The 24,987-nt window shown below is 48.3% G+C and overlaps 1 protein-coding gene and 1 long non-coding RNA gene across 6 annotated transcripts; one reads left to right on the top strand and one right to left on the bottom strand.

Moving 5' to 3' along the window:
* Nucleotides 1–86: 86 nt before the first annotated feature.
* On the bottom strand, nucleotides 87–22,346 carry WDR13 (WD repeat domain 13). Of its 5 annotated transcripts, XM_051968831.1 has the most exons (12): nucleotides 22,235–22,346; nucleotides 17,992–18,051; nucleotides 10,562–10,647; nucleotides 3,360–3,443; nucleotides 2,776–3,016; nucleotides 2,528–2,637; nucleotides 2,287–2,417; nucleotides 1,641–1,948; nucleotides 1,046–1,226; nucleotides 816–957; nucleotides 517–635; nucleotides 87–423 (listed from the first exon to the last, which is right to left on the bottom strand). In XM_051968831.1, the coding sequence occupies exons 4-12, from the start codon at nucleotides 3,398–3,400 to the stop codon at nucleotides 239–241; spliced, it is 1,458 nt and encodes a 485-aa protein (XP_051824791.1). In that variant the 5' UTR covers nucleotides 3,401–3,443; nucleotides 10,562–10,647; nucleotides 17,992–18,051; nucleotides 22,235–22,346; the 3' UTR covers nucleotides 87–238. The 5 variants fall into 5 exon arrangements, with proteins under 5 accessions (XP_051824791.1, XP_051824793.1, XP_051824790.1 ...); XM_051968833.1 differs by lacking the exons at nucleotides 10,562–10,647; nucleotides 17,992–18,051; nucleotides 22,235–22,346 and adding an exon at nucleotides 4,052–4,478 and having other exon boundaries at nucleotides 2,776–2,982; nucleotides 3,360–3,480; XM_051968830.1 differs by lacking the exons at nucleotides 10,562–10,647; nucleotides 17,992–18,051; nucleotides 22,235–22,346 and adding an exon at nucleotides 4,052–4,197.
* LOC127542925 (uncharacterized) lies at nucleotides 22,333–24,968 on the top strand. The gene is made up of 4 exons (XR_007948923.1): nucleotides 22,333–22,424; nucleotides 22,592–23,062; nucleotides 24,449–24,514; nucleotides 24,607–24,968. It is a non-coding gene; the product is annotated as an uncharacterized LOC127542925 (long non-coding RNA).
* Nucleotides 24,969–24,987: the final 19 nt, after the last annotated feature.

Here is a 24,987-nt window from a genome sequence, read left to right as displayed (position 1 = left end):
GGTGGGGACGGGACACAGAAATTTGAGAAGAGAGCCTCACCTCTCGAGGTCACTTCTCCTAGGCAGGATGTAGGAAGGGACGGTAGTCACCACACACGGACTTTTATTATTTACAAAATTCGACGTCTATGCTAGTTCATCTCGGTCCTCCCCATCCCTCCCCACTATCGCTACGCCTGTCCTCGGTTCACCGAGACCAGGTGCCGGGCCCCGGGCCCCTCTTCGGGTCGGGCCGCGGTTACTTTTGTTCGCGTCTCCACACGATGACCATCCCGCCGGCGTCGCTCGAGGCCAGAAGGCTCTCGTCGCAGTTGAAACTGACATCCAGCACGGCGGCGCTGTGGCCCTGCAGTTTATTGACGATGGCCTTGGTGGCCCGTTCCACATCGAAGAAATAGACACACATGTCCTCGCTGCCTGTGACTGAAAGCAGACGGCGAGGGGTAGCGGAGTCAAAGGCAGGGCTCTCGTCCTCACCCTCTCCCTCCCCTGTGTTCTCCGAGCCCCTGACCTTACCTACACAGGCTCCCTGGCGGAAGGACATGAGGGGGCAGAAGATGCTTCGAATAGGATGCTGGCTCTGATCGATTGGGAAGCTCCTCTTCAGCTGCAAAGTGCCCTCGTTGTCCACCACCCTGTATGAGAGATGCGGGGGGGGGGGGGGGGGGGGGAGGAGAGAGAGGCTAGGGATGACTTTGACTGGCTTCTCAGTCACTTTGGGGAGTTCCCCCCCACAGCTCATCCCAAAGGTTAGAACCCCCCCCCCCCGGCCCCAAGGAGGGGGAAAGGCCCCAACCAAAGGGGCTGTCCCTTACCGGTAGAGGAGCAGCTTGTTGATGCAGGCGTTGATGAGCAGAGAGGGGTCACGGGCTTCCCGGCTGATCCAGGAACGCGCACTGATACTAGTGATGGAGCTGCCTTCGTGTACCACCAGCCGCTTGGCCTTGGTCAGCTTCCCTGCGTGGGCAAGTAGCCTTTGGATTCTCTGGGCTATGGGGACAGACTCCCTTCCTGGGGGACTCCCCCAGAGACTCCTTCGTCTTACCTGTGGCCATGTCAAAAAGGAAGGAAAAGACGCTGCCCCGATCGTCCCCAGCCCATAAGATGTGTCCGGGGGAATCAAAAGACAGGGCCAGCACTCGGCCAGTCAGCTTGCTGGAGCCACCCTTCACCTTCTTGCCCGTGGAGATGTTCATCACGTGCACATTGTGCTTCCCGTTGCCCACCTGTTGGGGAATGTAGGTCACAGAGCTCCTTCAGCTTGGGAGCAGGGGATCCCCTGGAGAGGAGCGGGAGGATGGACAGTGCCGGGTCACACCCAGCCACAGATATCCCCCACATGAAATCATGCACCATGGATGCAGTGGGATCATGGGATATGGCAGGGCCACACTATCAGAGACTTGGGGGTTTGTTTGGCCTTAGAGCAGGAGGGCCGGCACCAAATAAGTTCCCGGAAGGTTCTTCCATAGAAATGGTTCTAAAACCCTCGGAACCCGGGACCAGAGCAGAGGAACGTGCCGCTTTCTCTCTACATAGAACCCAGTAGATTGTTCTGACTTGCAAAAAGGGCCAGGGAAAGTGGGAGTTTCTGCCAAGTGATTCGATAGGGCGGACGGGGGTGGTGCAGGGGACCTCACCACAGTGAGATTATTGTTGACTGGCTGGAAAGTACAGCACAGCAGTTCGGCCCCATCCGGGTCGGGGATCTCGCGGATGCAGCGGCCATCTTCCGTGGCCCAGATGCGCATGGTGGCGTCCAGCGACGTGGAGACGAGGACGTCGTTGGAAAGGGACCAGGCGAAGTCCGACACGCCACGCGAATGCCCACGGAGCACACGCAGTACCACGGGGGGGGCGGGTACCAGTTGGCACACCGAGATGCTGCCGTCCAGGGAGCAGCAAGCTAGCAGGTGGCGATCATCATTAGCAAATTGGACTTTGGGAACTGGAGGGAAGGAAGAAGAAGACATTAAATTCCCAAACGAATGATGTTAGGCAATGACCCGGTCAGGAGATTTTACAAGTGGATCAAAGTGGGGGTTGAAGAATCAGGAAGCTAGGACTCAATTGGCACTGGCCCACGTATATGCCATCCCACAATCAATCTTCCTCGCGGTGTTAAGAGATGGAGAGGAAGGGGGAGATGACAAGCACTTATCGAACACTTGGTTTGTGCTAGGCACTGGGGTAAGGGCTCAGAGAGAGAGGAAGTGATTTGCTCCAAGTTCTATAGAAGAATTTGTTGAACAAAGTTTTACTATGCTCCCTCCCGCTGGCTCTCACCAGCCTCATCCACGTGTTGGTCAAAGACGTGGTACATCCCGGCAAAAGCGTAATTTTCGCTCAGCGAAGTGTCCCCGGCCATAGCCCGGCTGGCCTCTGCCACTGACGTGGGCACGACGCTGCCTGGCATCCTGGTGTTAGAAAGAGGGGTTGGGGGAGAGAATTCACACGGACTGCAAAAAGTAAGACCCTCCGAGCCCCCAAAGGCAAAGGGACCCCCCCTCCCCCATTCGGCTCTCACCTCTCATCGTAGATGACCCGATTCATCTGGGCCTGCAACTGATAGGATCCACGACTGACTGAGCGCCGGTGGCCACGGGCACCGAGTGAACGCGGATCCTCGTCAAAGTCCTACCAGGAACAGGGATTCATCTTCAATGGTTCGATCGCCTTAAATAGTTCAAGGCTAAAGCGAAGGATTCTGGGAGCTAGAGGGATAGAGATGCTGGTTTTGTGGGGAATGAGGCAGCAGGGTCCTAAGGGACCCACCTCCATTCGGTCCAGTGTGGTTCGGCTGCTTCGGACAACGCTGTTGCTGTAGGCTCGGAAGCTCCCGGGCTCCGACAGAGGCCCATAGCGGTGTCCCAGCAGCTGGGCCCTCAGCTTTAGGTACTGCCTTCGAAAGGCAGGTTCGTGCCCTGCCTTGGCATTTTCTCGCAGCAGCTGGCTCCGGCGCCGGATGTATTGTGTTCGGAACTGTGGGAAGGTGGGTGTGCGGTATGCGTTGTACCTGAGGGGGGTAATAATGCTAGGGAAGGGAGGAGACTGGCATGTGTTAGCCCTAGGGGGCTCGATGGCAGGGGGCAGGAGGCTGGAGCAGGCCCTGTGCGGCTTGTGTGGGGCCATCCCTGACCATGACAACACTGAGGTGGGGGGGCAGGGGCTGGGGACAGCACAGTACAACAGTAGGATGGGCCACAGTAAGGGAAGGGCAGGCCAGGGCTACAGAGCCCTGCAGGGGCCCCTTCGGAGGGCATCTGGGAAGTGGGGAGGTTGGAGACCGGTGGGGGGGATGGGGAAGGAGCACGGGAGGGAGGGGGAACAACGACATGCAGGGCAACAGAAGGCCTCACCTTGCATCCACGGCCAGCACCTGCTGCCAGACTGCGGCCATGCCCGGCCTTGCCACTTTCTCCAAGGAATCCACCCGGGGCCGCCTGGGACCAGAGAAAGGACAGCCAGGCCACAATTGGCCTAGATTGATGCAACCTGAGCGCATGCGCCCTGTCCTGCCCTCCCTCTTTCCTTCCTCTGGGGATGGGATGGAAAAGGCCGAAGACAAGCTCCTAATCAAGCTCCTAATCGGCGCATGCGCCAAGCAACGGCAGCCCTCCTCCCCGTAGGTATGGAAACTGGCTCGGGCCTCAGCCCTCAACTTGGCCCTCCCCTCCCGCAGTAGGGAGAAACTCCCCTTCAGGGTGGGGCCTGGGGCCGGCTCCTCCCTCCCCCCCCAATTCCTGGACCCACCCTCCCTCCCTCCTTCCCTGGCTGGATTCCTCCTTCAACCTCCAGGCAGAAGCAAATTCTGCGCAGGCGCTCGGTTCCGCCCTACTGACTGGAGGGGAGGTCGACGCAGCTCTTCCCCCTTCCCCCCCCCCGCCTCCCTCCTGGCGCTGTCTGCTTCCCTCCCCCCAACTCCAGGTCGGACGTCGGTCTGGGTCTACGAGGCCCGAAGCCACGCCTCCGGCCCGGTAGAGTCAGCCCCCCTCCCTCCAGCCTCCCCGGCTCCCCCCTTTCTCTCCCCCTCTCCCCGTCTGCCACTTACTTTGGCAGAGACCGCCACCCAGGGGGCCGGGGTTCCCGTGCCGGGCCCCGCTGGGCCATCTGGCCGGGCTGGCCCGGCCGTGCACACGCACCCGGATTCCCACTCCGAGGCGTCTTCACGCTCCCGGGCCAGTCCGTGTCTGAACGGGTCTGGGGCGGGGCCACACCTGGCTCCGTGGGGAGGGCCGGCCCCCGCCCGGCTGGACGTCGGCCCCTCCCATCTCCCGCCTGGACGGTGGGCCCTCCCTCTTCCCGTTTGGGGCGGGGCCGCACCTGGCCCGGCCTCCCCCTCCCACCTTCACCCCGGTTTTCCTCAAAAATGGGCGACCTGTCCCCACAGTGCAGTGTCCACGGTTCTCCGAAGGCCGTGGTCCCGTGCTCCGTGTGAGCTAACCACCGTCCCTCACAGATGGGAAATCCCGAGGAGCGCTTTCACCTGTCTCCGCTCTCCCTTTGGGGTCCCATCGCCTAGTGGCCGGGACTCCTCCACGCTCAGCGTCGAGGAGGGGTTGGGCTGAGGATTACTACTTGGTCTGTACACATCTTTCCTTGGGGGTACATCAGCCCATTCACACCAACCCTTGGGAGCTACCGGCTTGTCTACACATCCCTTCGCTGCAGGGTGACTTGGGGGGATTACTCAGCGCCCATTCGGTGCCAGGCCCCGTCCGGGGGCTGCACGTACCAGCCCTAAAAGGCTCCCCGCCCGTCGGGAGCTTGCGTGCTCCCGGAGGGTACTGCAGAGGCCCGCTAGCACCCGAGCTGACGCGGTCCCCCATTTCCAGGCGCTCTTATTCGTGCGTCTGGCAGAGAGAGCTGAGACCCGGAGAGGTCGCCAGGCACTAAGCAGCAAAATTGGTCGCATCTCCCTGGAGACTTCCGAAAAGGCTGCTCGGAGGATGCGGAGTCCAAGCCAAAGCTCGAAAGCAAAGGCTGCTCCGGGGCCAGACTACCCAGGGCTGCCGGGAGCCACTGCCTGCTCTGGGGCAAGCACGTGGCCAAGTCAGATCTGTGAGATCCGCAGGACTTGAAGGATCCGGGGGGTGGGGGGGTGTGGGGGGGTGCGAGTCAAGGAGCTTATACTTTTAGATGATACTTTTCACTATGGGGGGTGCGGTTCCGGGAGGAGGGGCCCCTTTGGGGGAAGGGCCTTCCAGCCCTCTTCCGGCTCTCTTGTCTACCTTTGATGTGGACTTGCCCCCCGGCTCACCTGGGCTCCAAAGCTGCGGGCGCACGGCGGCCACACCCACGTAAGCCATCTTGGCGGACTGGCTAGACCAGGTGGAGCCCCACGCATCGCCGAGATAGGGGGATGTCCGCCCGAGCTCGTGAAGACTTCCTGAAGCTCGGTCAGACACAAGCCTGCTTCCCGGGTTCTCCGCCGGGCTGGGGGACAGCTAGCCTGCTCCCTTCAATCCTGCGATCGTCACTGCTCTAGATCCCACGGCCGCTTGTATGTGGCCTGACCCACTGGCACGAGGGCCTTGAAGGCCGAGACCAGCAAAGGCTCCCAATGGTCTGCAGCTGGAGAAATGACAGCCCTTTGTCGAGGAGGGGAATGCTCCGACAAACGCGAATGAAGAGGGGGGTGGGGGGGGGAGAGAAGCACTTCCCAGCCCTTTTCCTCCTAGTAAGCATTCTATATGGGCACAGACAGAACAGGGCCTGGACTAGGGAAGGGAGTTCAAATGGTACCTTGGACAAGTTTGCGACCTGTGCGACTCTTAGCAAGTTATTGTCGCTCTGTTTGCCTCAGTTTTCCCATCTGGAAAAAGGGCTGGCAAAAGAAACGACCAACTAGTCCGGTATCTTTGCCAAGAAAACACCAAGTGGGGGTCAGAGAGCATCGGGCACGACTGAAAACGGGTGACCCACCAAAGATTTCCATGAACCGAGGCAGGTCAGGAAGATCGCACACCACAGCGAGGTTTTGACCTTTCTCTCTTTTTAAAGGAGATAAGGTAGATGGGAGGAGGAGACTAGAAGGCGAATTCAAAAAAAAAAAAAAATGAAAACAGGCGCAAAGGCGTGGCATCCAGCCAGAGGTCATGAACTTAAAATGCACGTTTGGGTGTGGCCGATGGACATTTAGAATGGCTTTATTTCATTGAGCTTTGTGTTCAAAGAGGGGGAGAAGGGAGGGAGCATTTCCATAGAGGCTGCCCGAGGCCAGATCCCTGCCAAGAGAGCCCTTTGCCAGATCTCCCCTCATCAGTCTCTTTGGGGATGGGGGACAAACATGATCTCCTTCGATCTTCACAATAACCCTGCTGAGGTAGGTGCCATCATCATCTCCATTTAAAGAAACTGAGGTAAACAGAGGTAAAGTGACTTGCCTAGAGTGACTCGGCTCTCTGTGACTAGGCACAGAGCTCTATCCAGCGTGCCACCTTGAGGATGGGTGAAAATACACTGTCCTACCCTCCTCCAGAAGGCAAGAGACTTCCAATCCAGAACGAGGCCCCATGCAAAGCTGAGGGGAAAAGGAACAGGCAACTTTCAGGCCTTTGTGGGGGAAAAGAGCTGCGCTAATCAGGAAGTGGAAACACAAAAGCGGCAGGACTGGGAGGGTCTCTGTGAGCAATCCCGCGAGGCTGAGTGATGCCCGCAGTGCTGCCGCTCTAGCGGGCAGGTGAGAGCCGCGCCCTCCCGGAACCCAAACGTCTGGCCAGTTTGGAGGGAGTTAAACAAGAAAACCAGGAACTGAAAGTTGATGGGCTCTATTCCGAGGAGAGGGTAAAAGGAACAAAGCAAAAGGAGCTTATTTCTCCTAAGTGGGATGCAGGATGGCGCACGTGGAGGCAGCGGGGTGGGCATCATGGGAAATTCTCATAAAGTGGACAAAGCAAAGACAAATACATCGAATTCATCAGCAGACACAGGAAGGGAAAACACCCCTACCTGCTGCCTCACAGCCTCCCTGGCCACCGACTGCACCTTCCCAGCCCTCCTCCAACCCTCCCTGGCTTGCCTTCCCTAGCTCTCAGCTGAGAACCTTACCCATGTTAAAGGGGGAAAGCTCCTCCTGCCCACCTCCCACCATTCCGGCACTCTCTCCTTTCAGCCTGGGGGACATGAAGCTGCCTTACTGCTTACTGAATCCCCCCTCCCCCAGGTTCCCATCCCATCTGATCTTCTACAACACATTTTGTCCCCTTTGTCCCCACTCCCTCCAGTCTCTCTGGTTCCTTCCTGCCTTTCTACAAAGGTGCCCATGGCTCTCCACCCTAAACCCTCCCTGGTCCCTGCTGTCCCGTCCCCTCTCCCCTAGCCTCAGGAGCTCCACTCCTCCAGAAGTCTGTCTCCTCTCATTCTTCTAAACCCTTTACAACGGGCTCCCAACTTTCCCATTCCCCCAAACACTTCTTTCCCAAGTTATTAGTGACGTGGTGATCGTTGCATCCAACTGCTTCTCGTGCATCCTCGTTCTCCTTGACCTCCATACAGTATGGGACAATCTCTCCTCCGTGATGCTCCCTAGATTTATAGCATGGCCCCCCCCCACCCCCACCCCACCCCGGCCCATCCTCCCACACACACTTCTCCATCTCCTTTGCTGGATCTTCCTCCCCTCATGGCTTTTAACCCCAGGTGTCCTTCAGGGCTCTGATCCGGGTCCACAGTGGGGAATAAGGTTAACAGTGACCATTCACAAAACTGACGCGACAAAGCCAAAAGGTTCACAAAGAGCAAAGCGGGCTCTGAGGTTATGGGGAAGGCAATTCCTATTTCATTCTTGGGCAGGAAAGAGGAGACGGAGGCCAGGCACTCTGCCCTCTGGAAGGCCTTTGGCCTACATAGCTGAGGTGAAAGGTCATGGCCTGGAACATCTGGTGAGATCTTTTCCCAGCAAGCTTCACGCCCACCCCCAAGAAGAACGAAAGTCTCAGACACACGAGGCCGTTTCTCATACAGAGTCGTAAAGGAAGCAGCCGACTCATCAGCATACTCCATTTCTCAACACTGAGACTAGCTGGTGGGACAAGTAGGGACACCGGGGGGAGGGGGCATACAGTCCGATTGTGCTGCTGCATTAGGAAAACGAGCATCTAGGGGGCAAAATGTTTAGGAAATGATGGTCAGAGCCTTAGTGGTAGTCCGACCCCCTTTGGTCGCATGTGAGCAACTAAGGGTTATAGGCAGCCACCCAGGATCTCTAACTAGGGAGATGTCCCACACGTGGGGGGAAGAGCTGACACAACCACACGCCGGGTCTTTTATTTCCATTAACATCCGCCAACAATCACGTAGAGAGAGGCTCTCGTTAACAGGGCCGTTTCCAGGAACACATAGGGCAGGTGGGCCACCTACGAGAGCTCGAGAGAACTAGGTCACCTTAAAATCGAAATAACCCAAGATCAAAGATTTGCATCAGGGCAAGTTCCCTTCTCCCAGTACTATCAGGTGGGTCCGACACAAGCAGCTGGGCGCCCCTTGTTCACAAGAGGACCACATGGTTCCTTCCTATGAAGAACTTCGGCTTCGTCGACTAGAGTTCACTGGTTTTTCATCCTCTGAGGAAACCAACACAACAGAAAACAGACAGCTTGTTCTTACTTTACTATCGCGGGTTCCGGCTACGTCGGCCCTTAATAAAACTCTCAGCTTCCCTGCACAAGAATTGTATTTCTCAAGAGACATATTCGTGGGGCAGCTAGGTTGCGCAGTGGATAGAGCACCAGCCCTGAAGTCAGGAGGACCCGAATTCAAATCTAGCCTCGGACACTTCACACTTTCTAGCCGGGTGACCCTGGGCAAGTCAGTTAACCCCAATTGCCTCGGCCAAAAAAAAGTCATATTCATGTTGGAGCCAACAAGTCGCTGATGAAATTTTGATTGCCCAGTTGTATTATAAGTAGTATATTAATATTAATGATATTATAAAAATAAATAATATAATAATAATCTAACACTGATGGAACACTTTAAGGTTTGCAAAGCACTTTACAAATCTTATCTCATGTGCTCATAGAAACATTATCATTTCCTATTTTTACAAGTGAGGAAACTAAGCAAGAAAGAAGATAAGTGACTTGCTTAAGGTCACACAGCTAGTGAGGGTCTGAGGTTATATTTGAATCCAAGACTTGCCGGGCTCCAAGCTCAGCACACGCCACCCAGTTTACCCAAGATGTGCACGACAGAACAGTTCCATGTTGTTAGGGTTCTGTACTTTTCCATTATTATATATCAATCCCTAAATTTCCAGTTCAAGAAATTAAAATTTTCAATGGAAATGTCAAGATTCAGGGAAATAAACAGAGATCACGTAATTGAGTGTAGTTTGAAATATTTCTTGAAAATTAGGTCTGTTGTGGCTCGAGAAAACTCATCTTTAGCGAAGACACGTTAGGTCAACAGATAACTCGGCCGCCTAGAATAAAGGAGCTTTTCAGTCGTCCATCATCATTCACAACTCAAAAAAAATCTAACAGCACTAACCAGAAAAGAGTGTGACGGTCATCAGAGGCTGAAACAAGGCAGAATTAGAGTTGATCAGGAGGCGAATGGGAAAAGCAGAATCTAAGGGCAAGATCCCACCTGAAGGCTAAGGGATGCTAGGAGACAGAAAGGGGAGGCTGAGGCAGTCAGGAGGGTTGGAGCCTCTTCACAGGCCCAGGAAACAGTAGCCCAAGCTGGCTTCCCCTCTTGGCCTTCATGTCACCATCAGACCAAGAACTCCTTGAGAACAGGGACAGTCTTTGGTCTTTTTTTGTATCCTTAGATCTTCGCACGATGCCTGGCACAGAGTAGGTACTTCATACCTGCTTCCTCGACTTGCTTTCCAGTCTACCCAGAGATATAATTGTCAGCACACTCTTCCAAACCCACCCTCATCGGGCAAGACCCTAGCAGAGGGAGCCCAAGGCTCTTGAAACACAGGAAAAACCCATAATGCTTTGTTTCTGGCAAACAGAGTAGTATGGGCTTTTTTTCCTACTTCAAAGTTGCTTGCCTTTCAAATGACAATTAAAATGTAAGCATTTTTTTTAAACTTTAAAGAACAAAGGACCGATTTTTCCAAACACCGGCACACTATGGTCAGAAGAAAGTTCCAGGAATAAATCATCCTGGACACATTCTTACCACATTCAAATCTTCTTAACTCCCAATTTAACACTCCTTACAAATTTAAATTTAATATAAAAGGCAAGTCAACATTCTTACATTCTATAAAACTGATTAAACGCCTACTGTGTGCTCACACTATGCTATGAGCAGCTAAGGAGCACTGCCGTGGATGGAATGATAGTCTGGTGTCACAAAGACTCATCCTCACGAGTTCAAATCTGGCCTCGGACAAGTCCTAGCCACGTGACCTTAGGCAAGTCACTTCACCCTGTTTGACTCAGTTTCCTTCCGACAAGGAAATGGCCGGCCACTCCAGGATCTCTGCCAAGAAAACCTCAAACGGGGTCACGGAGAGCCGGACATAATTGAAATGACTGAACAACAAAGAATGCAACACATGATCCTCTTTCGCTTACAAACACACACATTCAAGGTCTACCTGTTTTAATATCTCCTATTCTTGAAAGTAAGCCCCACCTTCTGTTATTTTTCATTTGATCAACTCCAATGTGGTCTCTTGCTTCCCTTCAGAAACCAAACAAAACAAAAGAGGGAAAAAAAAGAATTTATACATTATATAGGCATAAGACATACCCTCCCGCTGAAAATGGCACTTGTAAAAAGTTACATTTTCCCACTGCAGTTGAAAACCAACAAGTGTCAAACATTCCCTAAAATGTATTTTTGTACATTTTGCTTTTTCCAACTGAAAAACTGATCTATTTAATTAAAAAATGTAAATCAACACCAACAAAAAGATCCAGAAGCCCAGTGGACACGCTATCTGGTGCTGCTGCTTCCCCAATTATCCCCCTCACTTGGAATTTTCTTTCAGGGCACGATGCATCGTACCAGCTTCACAAATTGAGAATATTCTTTTTTAGCTGGGAAAGGAGCAACTCGAATTTTTCATTTGGCATCAGCGACAAGAAGGCGTAGAGGGAATCGATTCCCTTTTAGACAGCTATGGTTTTTAACCGACATCTTTGATGTGCTACTTTGAAATAATCAATGGTGGTCTTTGGGATGAGAGAAATGGGTATTAATAAGTAATGATTTGGGGCAATTCAGAATCCTCCCCCCTTTTCTTTTACCCTCATTTCAAGACCTCGGTCTCTGAAGGTTGAGCTAACCTTGTCCTCTACCAAGACTCCAGCCAGGTGGGGCAGCCATTGTGTTTTTACTCAGGTTGGCCCGGGGATAACTTCTTTGAATAGATTTCCCTAAATGCTATAATCAAAGTTCAGGTCCAGCCCCTCATTGGAATATTCATTCTCTAATTAACCTTTTCCCCCAGTTTTACACGTCACTTTTATTTATTGGAATTTTTTTCTTTCTTTTCTTTTAATTGAAGCTTTTTACTTTCAAAAGGTACACAAGGAGAAGTTTTCACCACTGACCCTTGCAAAACCTTGTGTTCCAATTTTCCCCCTCCTCCAGATGGCAAGTAATCCAATATATGCTAAACATGGTAAAAAATGTATGTTAATGTACTGGTCACCCTACCATCTCGGGGAAAGGGTGGGGGGAAGGAGGGAAAAAGTTGGAACAAAAAGATTTGCAACTGTCAGTGCCGAAAAATTACCCATGCATATATCTTGTAAATAAAAAGATAGAATAAAATATATACATATGTGCTAAATCCAATATATGTATATGTATTTATACAATTCTCTTGCTGCACAAGGAAAATCAGATCACAAAGGGAAAAAAGTAAGAAAATAAAATTCTAGCAAACAGCAAAAGAAGTGAAAATGCCATGTTGTGAGCCACACTCTGTCCCCTCTGGGTGCGGACGGCTTTCATCGTCTCAAGATCACTGGAAGTGGCCTGGATCATATCATTGTTGAAGAGGGCCAAGTCCATTAGAATTGTCATATAGTCTCGTTGTTGCCGTGTACGATGATCTCCTGGTCCTGCTCATTTCACTCAGCCTCAGTTCGTGTAAGTCTCTCCAGGCCTCTCTGTATTCATCCTGCTGGTCATTTCTTACAGAACAATAATATTCCATAACAGTCATATACCGCAGTTTATTCAGCCATTCTCCAACTGATGGGCAGCCACTCAGTTTCTAGCCATATAAAAAGGGCTGCCCCAAACATTTTGGCACATGTGGAACCTTTCCCTCCTTTAAGATCTCTTTGGGATATAAGCTCAGTAGAAACACCGCTCTCTCATTAACTGCTAACCGATCAGAACTGATCGTCACTCTGCTTCTCCCAAAAGAACACATGGCCAACTGCCATGATTATCTTTGGGTGATGGAATTGTTAAAAAACAAAACAAAACAAAACAAAACAGGAGCAAATTAGTAACTGAGTTACAGTGTCAATATTTTAAGATTTCAGGCTCTAGCCCCAGGCTTAGATGGTTAAAGTACAGTGATTTGACTTCAGGTAAGAAGCAGAAATTGCAAAGGAAAAATTTCTAGAAATCAGGCAGTAACCAGTTTTTTGTTTTTTTTGTTTTTTCCCAAAGAATAAGGTTAGATAATCATCTGGTTCGTGCCTTTCCACCTTTCAGGATAAATCCATCAGAAACCCTTATTAAATCTAACACTACATAAACACTGAATACGGTAAAATTATTGGTTATTGTGACTGGTATATACAAATCTTTTTTTGTTTGTTTGTTTGCTGAGGCAGTTGGGGTTAAGTGACTTGCCCAAAGTCACACAGCTGTGAAGTGTTAAGTGTCTGAGATCAGATTTGAACTCAGATCCTCCTGACTTCAGAGCTGGTGCTCTATCTACTGCACCATCTAGCTGCCCCACTACATACAAATCTTAAATGTTTCCTGGTACTGTTCAATTATTGAATTGGACTATTTCATTTACTCCCTTTATGAAAGCTCGTGAAGGTTTCTATCTGGGGAAACTGGCTCCCTCCGGCTAGCATTAAATCAAATTCTTTAGGTATTTTTACCTGGGCAAAAAGCAGCAGTTCAATTGAGAACCTAATATTTTAGCTCAGCAAACTTTAACTTAATAACACATATGATTTCAAAGTATTGGTAAAACTTTACACTTAAAAAAACCCTTTAATTATATGCAGCTTGAAATTCCCAAGAGGAAAGGAATTTGAAGGCAAGATGCTCTGGGCAGCTCTTTATGCCATAAGTCTCAAAGAAAGGTAAAGGGAGGCAGGGATTGGGAATAAATCCATCCAAGGCAAGACTTTGGATAGAAAACGGCATCTGTGTCCAGAAAAAGAACTAAGGAGACTGAATGTAATTTTCAGATGAAGAAATTAAAGCCTTCTATAATAATGTGAAAAAATACTCTATAAATCACTATTGATTAGAGAAATGAAAATTAAAACTCTGAGGTACCACCTCACACCTCTCAGACTGGCTTAGATGACAGAAAAAGATAATGGTAAATGTCAGAGGGGATGTGGGAAAACTGGGACACTAATATTGTTGGTGGAGTTGTGAACTGATCCAACCATTCTGGAGAGTAATTTGGAACCGTGCCTAAAGGGCCATCAAACTAGGCACATCCTTTGACCCAGCAGTGTTTCTACTGGGCTTATATCCCAAAGATATCTTACAGGAAAGAAAGGACTCACATGTGCCAAAATGTTTTTGGCAGGCCTCTTTGTAGCGGCCAAGAAACTGGAAACTGAGCGGATGCCCATCAGTTAGGGAAGGGCTGAATAAATTATGGTACATGAATGTTATGGAATATTACTGTTCTATAAGAAACGATCAGCAGGATAACCTATGAGGACTTACATGAACTGATGTCACGTGAAATGAGTCGAACCAAGAGAACGTTGTATACAGCAACAAGTTTATACGATGATCAACTGTGATGGACGTGGCTCTTTCCAACAATGAGGTGATTCAAGGCAATTCTAATAGACCTGAGATGGAAAGTGCCATCTGCGTGCAGAGAGAAAACACTATGGAGACTGAATGTAGATCAAAGCAGAGGATTTTCACTTTTTTGTTGCTGTTTGCTTGGTCCTCTCCGCGCCCCCCCCCCCACCCCCTTTTAATTTGATGTTTCTTGTGCAGCATGACCTACTGTGACTAGTGAGAAGTTTATTCCTGAGAAAGTTTTTTTGGGATCCTGCATGTCCCTTTTGGAGTTTCATTGGTTACAACAAACCAAGGACACAACATATCTTTGAATTGTCCTTAAAACGCAAGCTTTAAAAAATGTCAGAAGGGCTTGGAAGATGGGGGATGCCCATAAATTGGGAGGAATGGCTCACTCATTGTATGTTTGTGATGGAATGTTATTGTTCTGTGGGGGATGAGCAGGATGTTCTCAAAAAAAAAAAAAAAAGAACTGGAAAGTGCTCCATAAACTCAAGCAAAGTACAACATGCTGTATACAAAGAGCAACGTGCTGAGATGACCAGCTGTAAATGACTTTGCTATTCTCGGCAGTACAATGATCCAGCACTACTCTGAAGAACTTATGATGAAAAATCCTTTCCATAGCCAGAAAGGAACTGATTGTGTCTGAATACAAGTTGAAGCATTCTTTTTTTTTTTCACTTAATTTTTCTTGAGAGTTTGAGGGTTTTTAATTTTCATTATGGTGGTAGATTTGTGTTTTGTTTCACAACTTGGCTTTTATGGATATGTTTTGTATAACTTCACATGTGGTTTCTTAATTGTGAGTGGGAATAAGGGGAAGAACCTAGAACTCTAAACAAATGTAAACTTTTTTTTCGGTTTTGAATGTAATTGGGGGGGAAATACTAAATAAATAAAATAGTTAAATTCAACAACAACAACAGAAAAGTCAGCAGGCTCCATAGAAGCGACAACCAAGAGCTGTTATATCTGTTCCTAGAAATAAGGTAGGAAGATTACCCTGGGGAAGTTCAGGTGACACTCTTCTTAAATTTATTTTCCCATACAAGAAATCTGTCCACTTGCTTCCATATTCTAGGCTACTTATAGTGGTGTAGGCCCTGATACTGTAATAACCCTGTTCCCGCTCTCATAGCCAATTTTATTACCATAGACAGTGAAAGTTTATTATCACAATACTGAATCTACTCCTTATTAGTTTAAGATCGAGGCATCTGAAATACTGTATTAAGCTGCAATTGGGAAGCTCTTGCTATTCTGCTCTGAATTTGTCATTCCATGGCCAAAGCAGGAGTTAAGTACCTGAACTTGTCATGTGTAGAAGATTCAATTCCTGAAGTATCTCATTCTTTCAGAATGATATGGGTATAATTAAACTGTGGAGAAACTTGGGAAACAAAGGTGAGAATCCATTAAATCGTGAGGTTACTGGCAGAAATCTCTTGTTTCTAAGAAAAAGGATTTCAGTTACATTAGTGAAAAGTAGTCATTTATGAGCTCTCTCACGTCACCTTAACAGGAAATCTGATTTTACTTATGTTTGTTATTTAATTTGGATTTAGAACACTATCGAAATGCATGCAAACAAATCAACTTAAAGACATTCCCATTCTTTAAAAGGCTTCTAAGAGGTTTTTTACCTTCTTTCTAGATCTGATCTTTCTTGGGCAGCAAGATAACTGTATAACTATGTATACATATATTGTATTTAACATACGCTTCAACATTTTTAATATGTATGGAACTACCTGCCATCCAAGGGAGGGGGTGGGGGGAAACGGGAAAACAGAACATTTTGCAAGTGTCAGTGTTGAAAAACTAACCATGCACATGTTTTGTAAATAAAAAGCTATTTAAAAAATAAAATAAAAGGCCTCTGAGAACAGTAGGCTCTGTTTATGTGAACGTGGTTAATAACTGAACATGTTTAACTATAGACGATGTTTCACGTAATCTGTTCTCTGTACACAATTTGGATTACACTTACATCTCCTATCCCAAATCTTATATTTATTAAGCATCTTAAAGCAAAATCATTTGCATGATATTGAACTATGATTACTAATTAGATCAAGATATATTGTGATTTTTCTGTGACCAATTTGTTACTATTTCCAATGTGACACTATAGTCAATACTTATTATGTGGGACCCAGACACTTAAAGTGTGATTTATAGCCCCATGTGAGGCCTCATAACCGAATGAGGGAGTAGTAAATTATGATTCATCATTAGTAAATATTTGATCTGTATACCTATTTAATATGCCTATATATCCAGGGTTGTGTGAAAAATTCTATGGTGAAAAGAGGTCCGGAGTGGCAAAAGTTTAAGAAGCCCTGATCTACATGATTCTTGAGAGCTGAATCCCCATGAAACTATTATTAGAACTTGCTAATTAAGACCTTAAGAAACTTGAACTGCTATTATTCTGAATTTGACTCCAAGTATTCCATCAAGAAATGCTATTGAGCCAATGAACTGGTCATTGGGGGAGAAGGGGGGAGAGAAGAGAATTAGAAAATGATCTTCAACTATAAAAGACTTGGTTTTTCTCAGTGGTTCAGTGATCCAAGGCAATCCCCTCAGCCTTTGGACAGAAAATGCCATCCGCAACCAGAAAAAGAACCATGGGGACCGAATGTAAGTCAACACATACTGTTCACTTCTTTCTTGTTTTTCCCTTCTGTTCTGATTTTTCTCTCCCCACAAGATTCATAAAGCAATGTGTATCAAAAATAAATTTTTCAAAAAGGAAATGATCTGAATAAAAAAATGAGCATGTGATACTGCAACCCATTCAACATGTAAAAGACTCTTGCCATCTTGGGGAAGGGGTGGAGGGAGGGAGGGGAAAATCGGAACAGAAGTGAATGCAAGGGATAATGCTGTAAAAAATTACCCTGGCATGCGTTCTATCAATAAAAAGTTATTAAAAAATTTTAAAAAAATGAGCATGTGAGATTGTGGCTCTCTCTAGGACATCTCCAGTTGATCCTTGAACATCTTGAACTGGATGTCCCCTAAACTTCTCAAATAGGACTCTTCCACTTTCCTTTCAAAGCTCAGTCCCTTCTTCTACCTTCCTTATTACCTCGGAAATCATCATACTTTCAACTAGCGAGGCCTAGAGATCATGCTCAAGTCCTTATTCTCCCTCAACCTCCCACCCCCAGCCAATCTGTTATCAAGACCTGTTGATTCTATCTTCACAAAATGTCTCTTATACATATCCTTCACACTTCTGAAATGGTCACAACCTTACCAAGGCCTTCATCACCTCTCACCTAGACCACCGCAATAGCCACCTAACTGTTCTTCCTGCTTCAAGTCTCTCCTCACTCCATTCCCTCCTCCACTCAGTTGCTATGGTTGGACCATACTCTGAATCCTACCTTATCACCCCACTTCAGTGGCAACCAAATATAAATTCCTGTTTGGCATTCAAGGCTCTTCATAGCCTGGCTGTTTCCTCCTGAATCTATGTTCTTTATACCATTCCCCTCACTACAAATGTTCTATGGTCCCTCGTCTCAACATCCTTCTAGACTCAGTTCAATTGCCACCTCGTGCCGGCCTCCTCTACTGCTCAGGTACTGCCCTTTTAGATCACCTTTATCTACGTCGTATATATCTCATGTGTACCTGCTGTTTGTGCGTTGTCTCTCCCAGTAGCTCCTCGACAGGGATCCTGTCTTTTGTGTTTTTGTCTATCCCTAGTACTTAGCCCAGTGTCTGCCACAGAATAGGTGCTTAATGAATGCACGCTGACTGCCTGACTCTTTGCTACTATGTGTCCAAGTGACATGTGGAGAAACTCTGATATCCAGCTGCTGGGAAATGTAACCAGGGCAAAGAGAAGGAAAAATAGCAGTTGAGCATTCTCACAGGGTTTTCTTCTTGTTTCACTGTTAGCCTTCCACGGGGGCATAAGAGAAATTGAGAGCTACTGTTTCACATGTCAAGACTCGGTCAATGTAAGAGAAATCGTGAGCTACTGTTTCACATATATGCACGTGTTTCACAATGTATACTTACGAATTTTGTAGTGTTCAAAGTATCTTTTTATAGTAGACAAGATACATAGCTGCCTTGTACCTAGAAAAAGAATGAAAAAAGGTGAATTCTTAAGAGAGAAAAAAGATTATCAGTACCTATTTTTACACAATCTGATGCTCACAAAATTAAGAACATCAGGAAATGGATGATTACCCACAAAAAATGTGCATTAACCGTATTAACAGGATAAGAAGAAAAGATCTTAAATCTTTTATCGCCAGCTCAGAGATTGAAATTAAACAAGCCACGAAAGAACTAATTCAACTAACAACTAAAAACAAAAGAACCGACAAAGGGGGAAAATCTCTATTTCTGTCTGGCCAGATCTGCAACTGAATCTCACCCCTGCCACCGAAGTGATTCTCAGCAACCCAAAAGGAAAGCCCTTAGCCCCTTCTCCATTTATGAAAATGATGCCAAAATGATGAAAAAATAAAGCAGACGTTGACCAACGCCATCAATTCAAAACTTTTCAATATTTGACAGATGAGGCTTTTTTTCCTCTACTGAATATATGTTCATTGCTTTCTGAATATCACATCAACATTGAAACTCTGGTTTAAATCGAACTTGATTGTCAAATCCTGTTTGAATTTGACATAATAATAATAATAATCCTATGACTTGTTTTTTTCAATCAGTGACTGAGTTTAGCAGCTGTGTAAGAGACTGGAAGGAGAGATCCATTAAGAGGCAAAGGGGTCAAAAGGCTCTCCCAGATTACATCCCTGTGGAACTTCTGGATTTCCAGCCATGAGTCTCTGGGATTCCTTCCTCTGAAGCAAAACAATAGACACTGGAGAAGGTGGGGAGCTTTCCCAAAGATGAGCCCATCTCTAGCCCATCCACCCCAAAATCTTCTTGGGCTACAAGAACAGAAGGACCCACATCATTTAGGAAAGTGAACAAAAAGGAAATGGTCCAGGCTGTTACTACTGTGGAAATGCCTTTTTGTGGTCACTGTAGGCAGAGTAGGCTATATACAACTACTCCCCCTCCCCTGTGACCTCCAGATATTCCAAACCATCTTTGATGAGCGCACTAGTGATGAGCACAAGAGAGAGGTCTACCAAAGCTGGCAACAAATACAAGGCAGCACCCTTCACCAAACGCTGCCTTGCTAGACAAAGACTTCCTCCGTCTAAAGAAATCTGATTCACGGGCTCTCTGGTCCTTCATTAGCCAGACCCAGATGGGCCTGCTCCCCCCGAGGAGATGCAAGCAAATGGCATGTGTGGCTGAAGAACTGGACTAGGCCAAGCAGTGGGTGGATGTCTTTGGGCAGAACAAGAGGCGGTTCGTCACTGACTGACTAAAGGTAAGCGTTCCAAAAAAGGCCATCAGCCACTGACTCCCCTGTGGTCCAGGCTGGTCAGAAAGGCTCCCACCCAGACAGCTGATAAAGGTGAAGTGGCCCACGACGTTTCATCACAGTACAGACAAAAACACCACACTGGAGAAGGAAGAGTGATTTGGCCGTGGCCGATGCTAGAGCTCGGAAGAAAGCGTTCCTGGAGGGTCTGAACTAAGGTGGTGGAAAGAAGTGGACTGACAAGTGAGGTTAGGGGCGCATATTAAGATCGATAGGATTTCACAAAATACTGGATGCGGGGCAGGGGGAGAAGATTAAGGAAGATTCAAGTTGGACAATTGGACCGGCCCCAACAGAAAAGGGCCACTGAGAGTAGAGGCAGACTTAGGAAGGTAGAGAATGTTAAATTGACAGAGCAATGGGATATCTGAGAGCCAGCAAAATGAGCATTAGATTTAGAGGCAGAGAATCTGGGTTAAAATCCCAGCTCGGCCACTTACCATTCAGGTGCATTTGACCAAGTCACTTTTCTTGGGCAAATTTCTCTAGGCCTGAGCATCTAATATATTAAATGAGAAAGTTGAACTAGGGAAGGAAAAAGAAAGGTGCAAGCATTTATAGAGCCCCTACTATATGCCTAGCATGATTACTTTACAAATATGATCTCATAACAATAACGAGGTAGGTGCGATTATGATCCCATTTTACAGCTGAGGAAACTGAGGCAAATGGCAATGAAGTGACTTGCCCAGAGTCACATAGCGAGTAAGTATCTGAAGTTGGATTTGAACTCGGGTTTTCTTGACGGTGGGCAGTTAGATGGTACAGTGGATAGCATGCTCAACCTGGAGACGGAAAAGTCTCCAGTTCAACTCTGGCCTCTGTTTACCTCAGTTTCCTCAGCTGTAAAATGAGCTGGAGAAGGAAATGGCAAACCACTTGGCAAAGTAGACTCTGATCTTTGCCATGAAAAATTGGCTACAAGTAAACAACAGCTTTCTTGACTCCAGGCCCAGCACTTCATCTAGCCAGCCACCAAGCTGGCTATGAGACTTGAGCTCCAAGGTCCTTTCTAGTTTTAAATCCGTGATCCCACAAGAGACATCCAGTAGGCACTGGTGATGCTGTAAGACAGGTCAGGAGAGAAATTCCATTTGGATGTAAGATTTTCATCATCTGTAGGTATGATACAGAACTCACAGAAGTTCTCTAACTCCCAACTTTCCTTTCTGTGAAAGGCATCTTTCCAGCTACCCAGCTTGGCAAGCCGAGTCCCATTTGCCTTTTCAGTCACTCACTGCAGACAGCTCATCAATGGCTCCACAACATCTTTCTAATCCATTCCCTCTCAACTCACAAGGCTACCACATCGGTTCAGGCCCTTATCCCTTCTCACCGGAAATATTTTTGATAGCTTTCTAACTGATCTCTCCATGCAGCTAGCCTCTGTTCTCTCTCATCCCCAGATTCCACAGTTGCCAAAATGTAGGTCTCATTAAATTACTCTCCTACTTTGGATCGTCTAGTAGCTCTCTATCGCCTCTAGGACAAAATATGATCTTTTCTGTTTACCATTTTAAACCTCTGTTATCTGGTTGCAACCTATGTTTTCAGAAATAGTAGAGGAAGGACAAGGGGATATTTATATAATGCCCACATGTGCCAGGCACTGTACTAAGTGCTTTACAAATATGATCTCAAGACAAACAGAAGTTAAATGACTTATTCAGGCTCACACAGTTAGTGTCTGATGATAGATCTGAACTCTTTTTCTTGACTCCAGGTCCAGTCCATATGGCACAGTGGCCCCACCCCACCCCACCCAGCTGCCTCGTACCTCCATGATACTCACTCCATGTTTGGGCCAAATCAGCCTAACTCCCTAAACCCCATAAATATTTGGGTTCCATTTCCCTCTGCATAGTGTAGTCCCTCTGTCTACATCCTTCCACCCCTCTGCCTATTGGAATCCCAGTTTCTTTTAAACTACAGCTTAGAGATCTTAAGAGAAAGGGACCTGCATGTGCAAGAATGTTTAACTGGAAAATGAATGGAAGCCCATCAGTTGGAGAATGGCTGAATAAATTGTGGTATATGAATATTATGGAATATTACTGTTCTGTAAGAAATGACCAACAGGATGATTTCAGAAAGGCCTGGAGAGACTGACACGAACTGATGCTGAGTGAAACGAACAGAACCAGCTCATTATACACGTCAACAATACTATATGATGATCAATTCTGATGGACGTGGCCCTCTTCAACAATGAGATGAACCAAATCAGTTCCAATGGAGCAGTAATGAACTGAACCAGCAAAAGAACTCTAGGAGATGGCTATGAACCACTATTTAGAATTCCTCATCCCTCTGTTTTTGTCCGCCTGCATTTTTGATTTCCTTCACAGGTTAATTGTACACTATTAGAGCAATAGGAGCCGGGAAGGGGCTGTGGGGGAGGGGGACCAATGACCTCCAGTTGATAGGCGATGGAGGGGCTGTTGAAATTTTCCACGTATTCTGCGCATGCCCCATAGTGCCAGCGGCCCACTGGCCCGCTCGGCCCGCCCAGGATTGAATAACGTCATCAAAGTACACGTCACTTCGAATCAGGGTGGGTCTGCCGCAGTGGGCAGTGAGCTCTTGGTGAGGCTGGTAGCTCCGTGGCTAGCTGCGGAGTTCCGCAATGCGGCGCCCGGACCTCCCAGCAACGGTCCGCTCCATAGCAGCGATCAACCATCTCCGGGACGCTGATGCCTCTGGTAGAACCAGAGCCGCCGATGATCCACCGCCGCCACGGTACCGCCTTCCACCACGGCCGCCACCACCGCGGTCCGCCACTGCCTAATGTTGCTGCAACTCCCTCCCCACCCACCCCCCCCAGTTCTCCTCCCCCCACTTACCACCTACCCATCCCGTTTGGGCGATTCTCAGGCTCACGGTCGCAGGGAAGGGTCCGCAATGCCTGGCTAGGCTGCGCCGATCAATGGCGCATCTTCCATGTGCTTGCCGAGTCCGCGCCGCGGGCTAACCCAAACTTCACCGGGAAACGGGCTGGATGGTCCGCGCTGAACCGCCGTAACTACGAGGAAGGAACCAGGTAGGAAGAAAGTGAATGACCTGGAAGCTAGGGGGGGTGGGGGGGAGAGGAGGGTACTGGGAGACAAATCAGGAGACTAGAAAAATGCCCGCGAAAGGGTAGGAGGGGGAGGGGGGCCGCCCTGCCCAAGGGGAAGGAAAAAGGGGTTACACAGGGGGCTTTTTCAGCTCGTACAGCCGATCTGTGACTTGGCCTTAGACTACGGACAAGACTCGGGGCAAGGCGAGGTTCGAAAGGGGCGGCTGAAGGTCCCCTTCATGGTGGGACCGAGCCGGAGGACAACACCCCAAAATGGCGCCGGCAAGCTGAGGGCCTGATCGTTCTAGAAAAAAAACAACTGCGCTGACTGCGGCACTGCTACCCCTTGTGGTGGTTTGGAGAAGAAAGCATTTTGTGCGCATGCCCATCCTGGCTCTGCCTACCCCTCCCTTTGGCCCGCCCCCACAGGCGGGCCCTGAACCAGGCCCCACCTCCCTCCCCATCCATCACTCCCCCAACCCTCCCTCGCTCCTCCTTCCTCTCTCCCTCCTCCCTCCTAAAAGGAAGGTCCAAGCCCCGTCTGACAAAGGCATTCAAGGCGATCATTCCTTTTCTAGGGCCGGCTTCCAAAGGAGTCATCAGATGGGAAGTCCGACAAGGTTTGTAGGAAAGCCAGTCTGCGTTGCAGTTGCAGTCTGAACATTGAAAAAGAAAAAAGTCACCTGCATTTCAGTCCGATGGCTATCCTGGAATAATATTGCCTTTTTTTTCCTATTGTTTTGTCACATTAACAAGTTTCTCTGCAGAGAAGGGGCACATCCTCAGTGAGGGTGGCAGTCCCTGACAGAGCAAACAAGTCCAGAGTCCTCCAGCTAAGTCCCAGGGTTAGGGTGGAAGAAGAACCAAACAAAACCTACCACGTGTGAGGCAGTGTGCTGGGGGGAACAGGATAAGGCACATACCCCCAAAATCAAAAGCATATCCTGAATATCTTTGCTATTTAGAGAAGGGGCCCTCCAGTAGAGCACTGCAAAAACACAAATCCTCACATGGGAACAAGATTGTCATCCTCTGAGATGGCTTGGGACCAGCCAGCAACTAGAAGGAAATCTCCCAGAGGTCACTGGGTAAAGGGGTGGGAATCCTGACCTCCAGAATCGGTTCATTCTCCAAAGCCTTTCTGGCTGAGTAGGGCCTGCAGCACAAGGCTACATTGTGACTAGACTTGCGTGGGTTTGCACTTCTGTCCCTCTCCCTGGCAAATCTGTTCACTGCAAAAGGAGTTAACCTACCACAAGAGAACATTCTCGTAGCACCACGTGCAAACCCCTCACGTCACTGCTGCCACCGAAACTTGGGAGAGAACTGAGGTTTCACATCAGATCTGGCAAATTGGCACAAAATGATGGGGACAAGATTTGGGGCAGGCCTAAATGCACTGTGGGGGCATTCTAAAATGAACTACCTGTTCTAGAAGGCAGTTTAGAATTCTGCCAGAAAGGGGAGGCTTGTGGCTCAGGACAGCCAAAGCCCAAAAAAGGTACCCAAAGGTGCATAACATTTGTAGCAGCAGCAAAGAGTCGGAAAGTGAGAGGCTGCCGACTGCCTGGGTAAGCTGTGGCCCCTGTAGGCAATGAAATATTCTGTAGTAAAGAGAGCACACACAAGTGGTGAAGGAGTGTGCAAGCAGCCTGTGCACCAGAGCAACCCTGCAATAAAAATGCTAAGCTCACTCACAGGAGTCTCTATCTAAAATAAAGGGGAAACCAGGGCCCCAAAAGACCAAGCCCAGAAACCATTTTTCCTCCCTCAAACAAGGGGGAAAAGGGCATATAAAGGGGTAGCTCTACATTGGGTGTTTGTACTCTGGTGAGGTAGACTGTGAAATGATTGAAGTGAACATCACAATAATTTTTAGTAAGTTTTTGATAATAGTTAGAAAATGAGGTGTGTTTTGTTTTTGCTGAGGCAACTGGGGTTAAATGACTTGCCCAGAGTCACACAGGTAGAGAAGATTAAAGTTTTGAGGCCATTTTTCTTTGCAGGAAAGGAAGAGACTGCCCGCCACCCCATTGCACTGATCAGCAGGGCCTTTTGCCGAAGGCTCCTTGGTATGCCGAGTTTCTCTGACTCTTTCTCATTCACAATTGTATACTTAACAATTAAAAGAATGATGTCCATCTGGCTGTGTAACCCAAACAAGGTACCAGATGAAAAACCAGAATGGTCCACTGAGGTCACAAAGAGCACCCTCCCAGTAGGCGGCCTCCTCGCATCAATTTCTGAACATGGAGCATCTGCCTACACCACAAGCCACGGGGTCACACGTGCAGCTTCTCGTGATCTGCTGTTTCCTTGTTCTGGGAGGTACAGCTTCCCTGCCCCCCCCTCTCCCCCCCCCCCCCCCCCATCTAGAGCCATTTTTTGTTTGGGAAGTCTGGTCCAGTATTTGGAGCAATTCTAGCCTTTGTCCTTAGGGGGAGGGGAGGTGAGTCACAGTCAGGCCTCTACTGCCTTGGGGGGTAGGGAGGTTTATGGCCTGGGTCCCCATCTGAAGCCATCTTGGGATAGCTCCAGGCTGTGC

The sequence above is a fragment of the Antechinus flavipes genome, chromosome X (genome assembly GCF_016432865.1).
Source record: "Antechinus flavipes isolate AdamAnt ecotype Samford, QLD, Australia chromosome X, AdamAnt_v2, whole genome shotgun sequence".
In the NCBI taxonomy this organism is placed as follows: Eukaryota; Metazoa; Chordata; class Mammalia; order Dasyuromorphia; family Dasyuridae; genus Antechinus; species Antechinus flavipes.
Note: the sequence above shows the minus strand (reverse complement) of the source record. Positions and strands in the feature narration are given on the sequence as shown.

What these genes read in the sequence shown, in the direction of transcription:
- WDR13 (XM_051968833.1), bottom strand. Translation starts at nt 4,110, where the DNA reads ATGGCCCAGCGGGGCCCGGCACGGGAACCCCGGCCCCCTGGGTGGCGG. An exon ending in CCACACTGGACCGAATGGAG is followed by an intron (nt 2,638 to 2,775) that starts GTGGGTCCCTTA and finishes TGTTCCTGGTAG; the next exon opens with GACTTTGACGAGGATCCGCG. An exon ending in CCTTTTTGACATGGCCACAG is followed by an intron (nt 958 to 1,045) that starts GTAAGACGAAGG and finishes TTGCCCACGCAG; the next exon opens with GGAAGCTGACCAAGGCCAAG.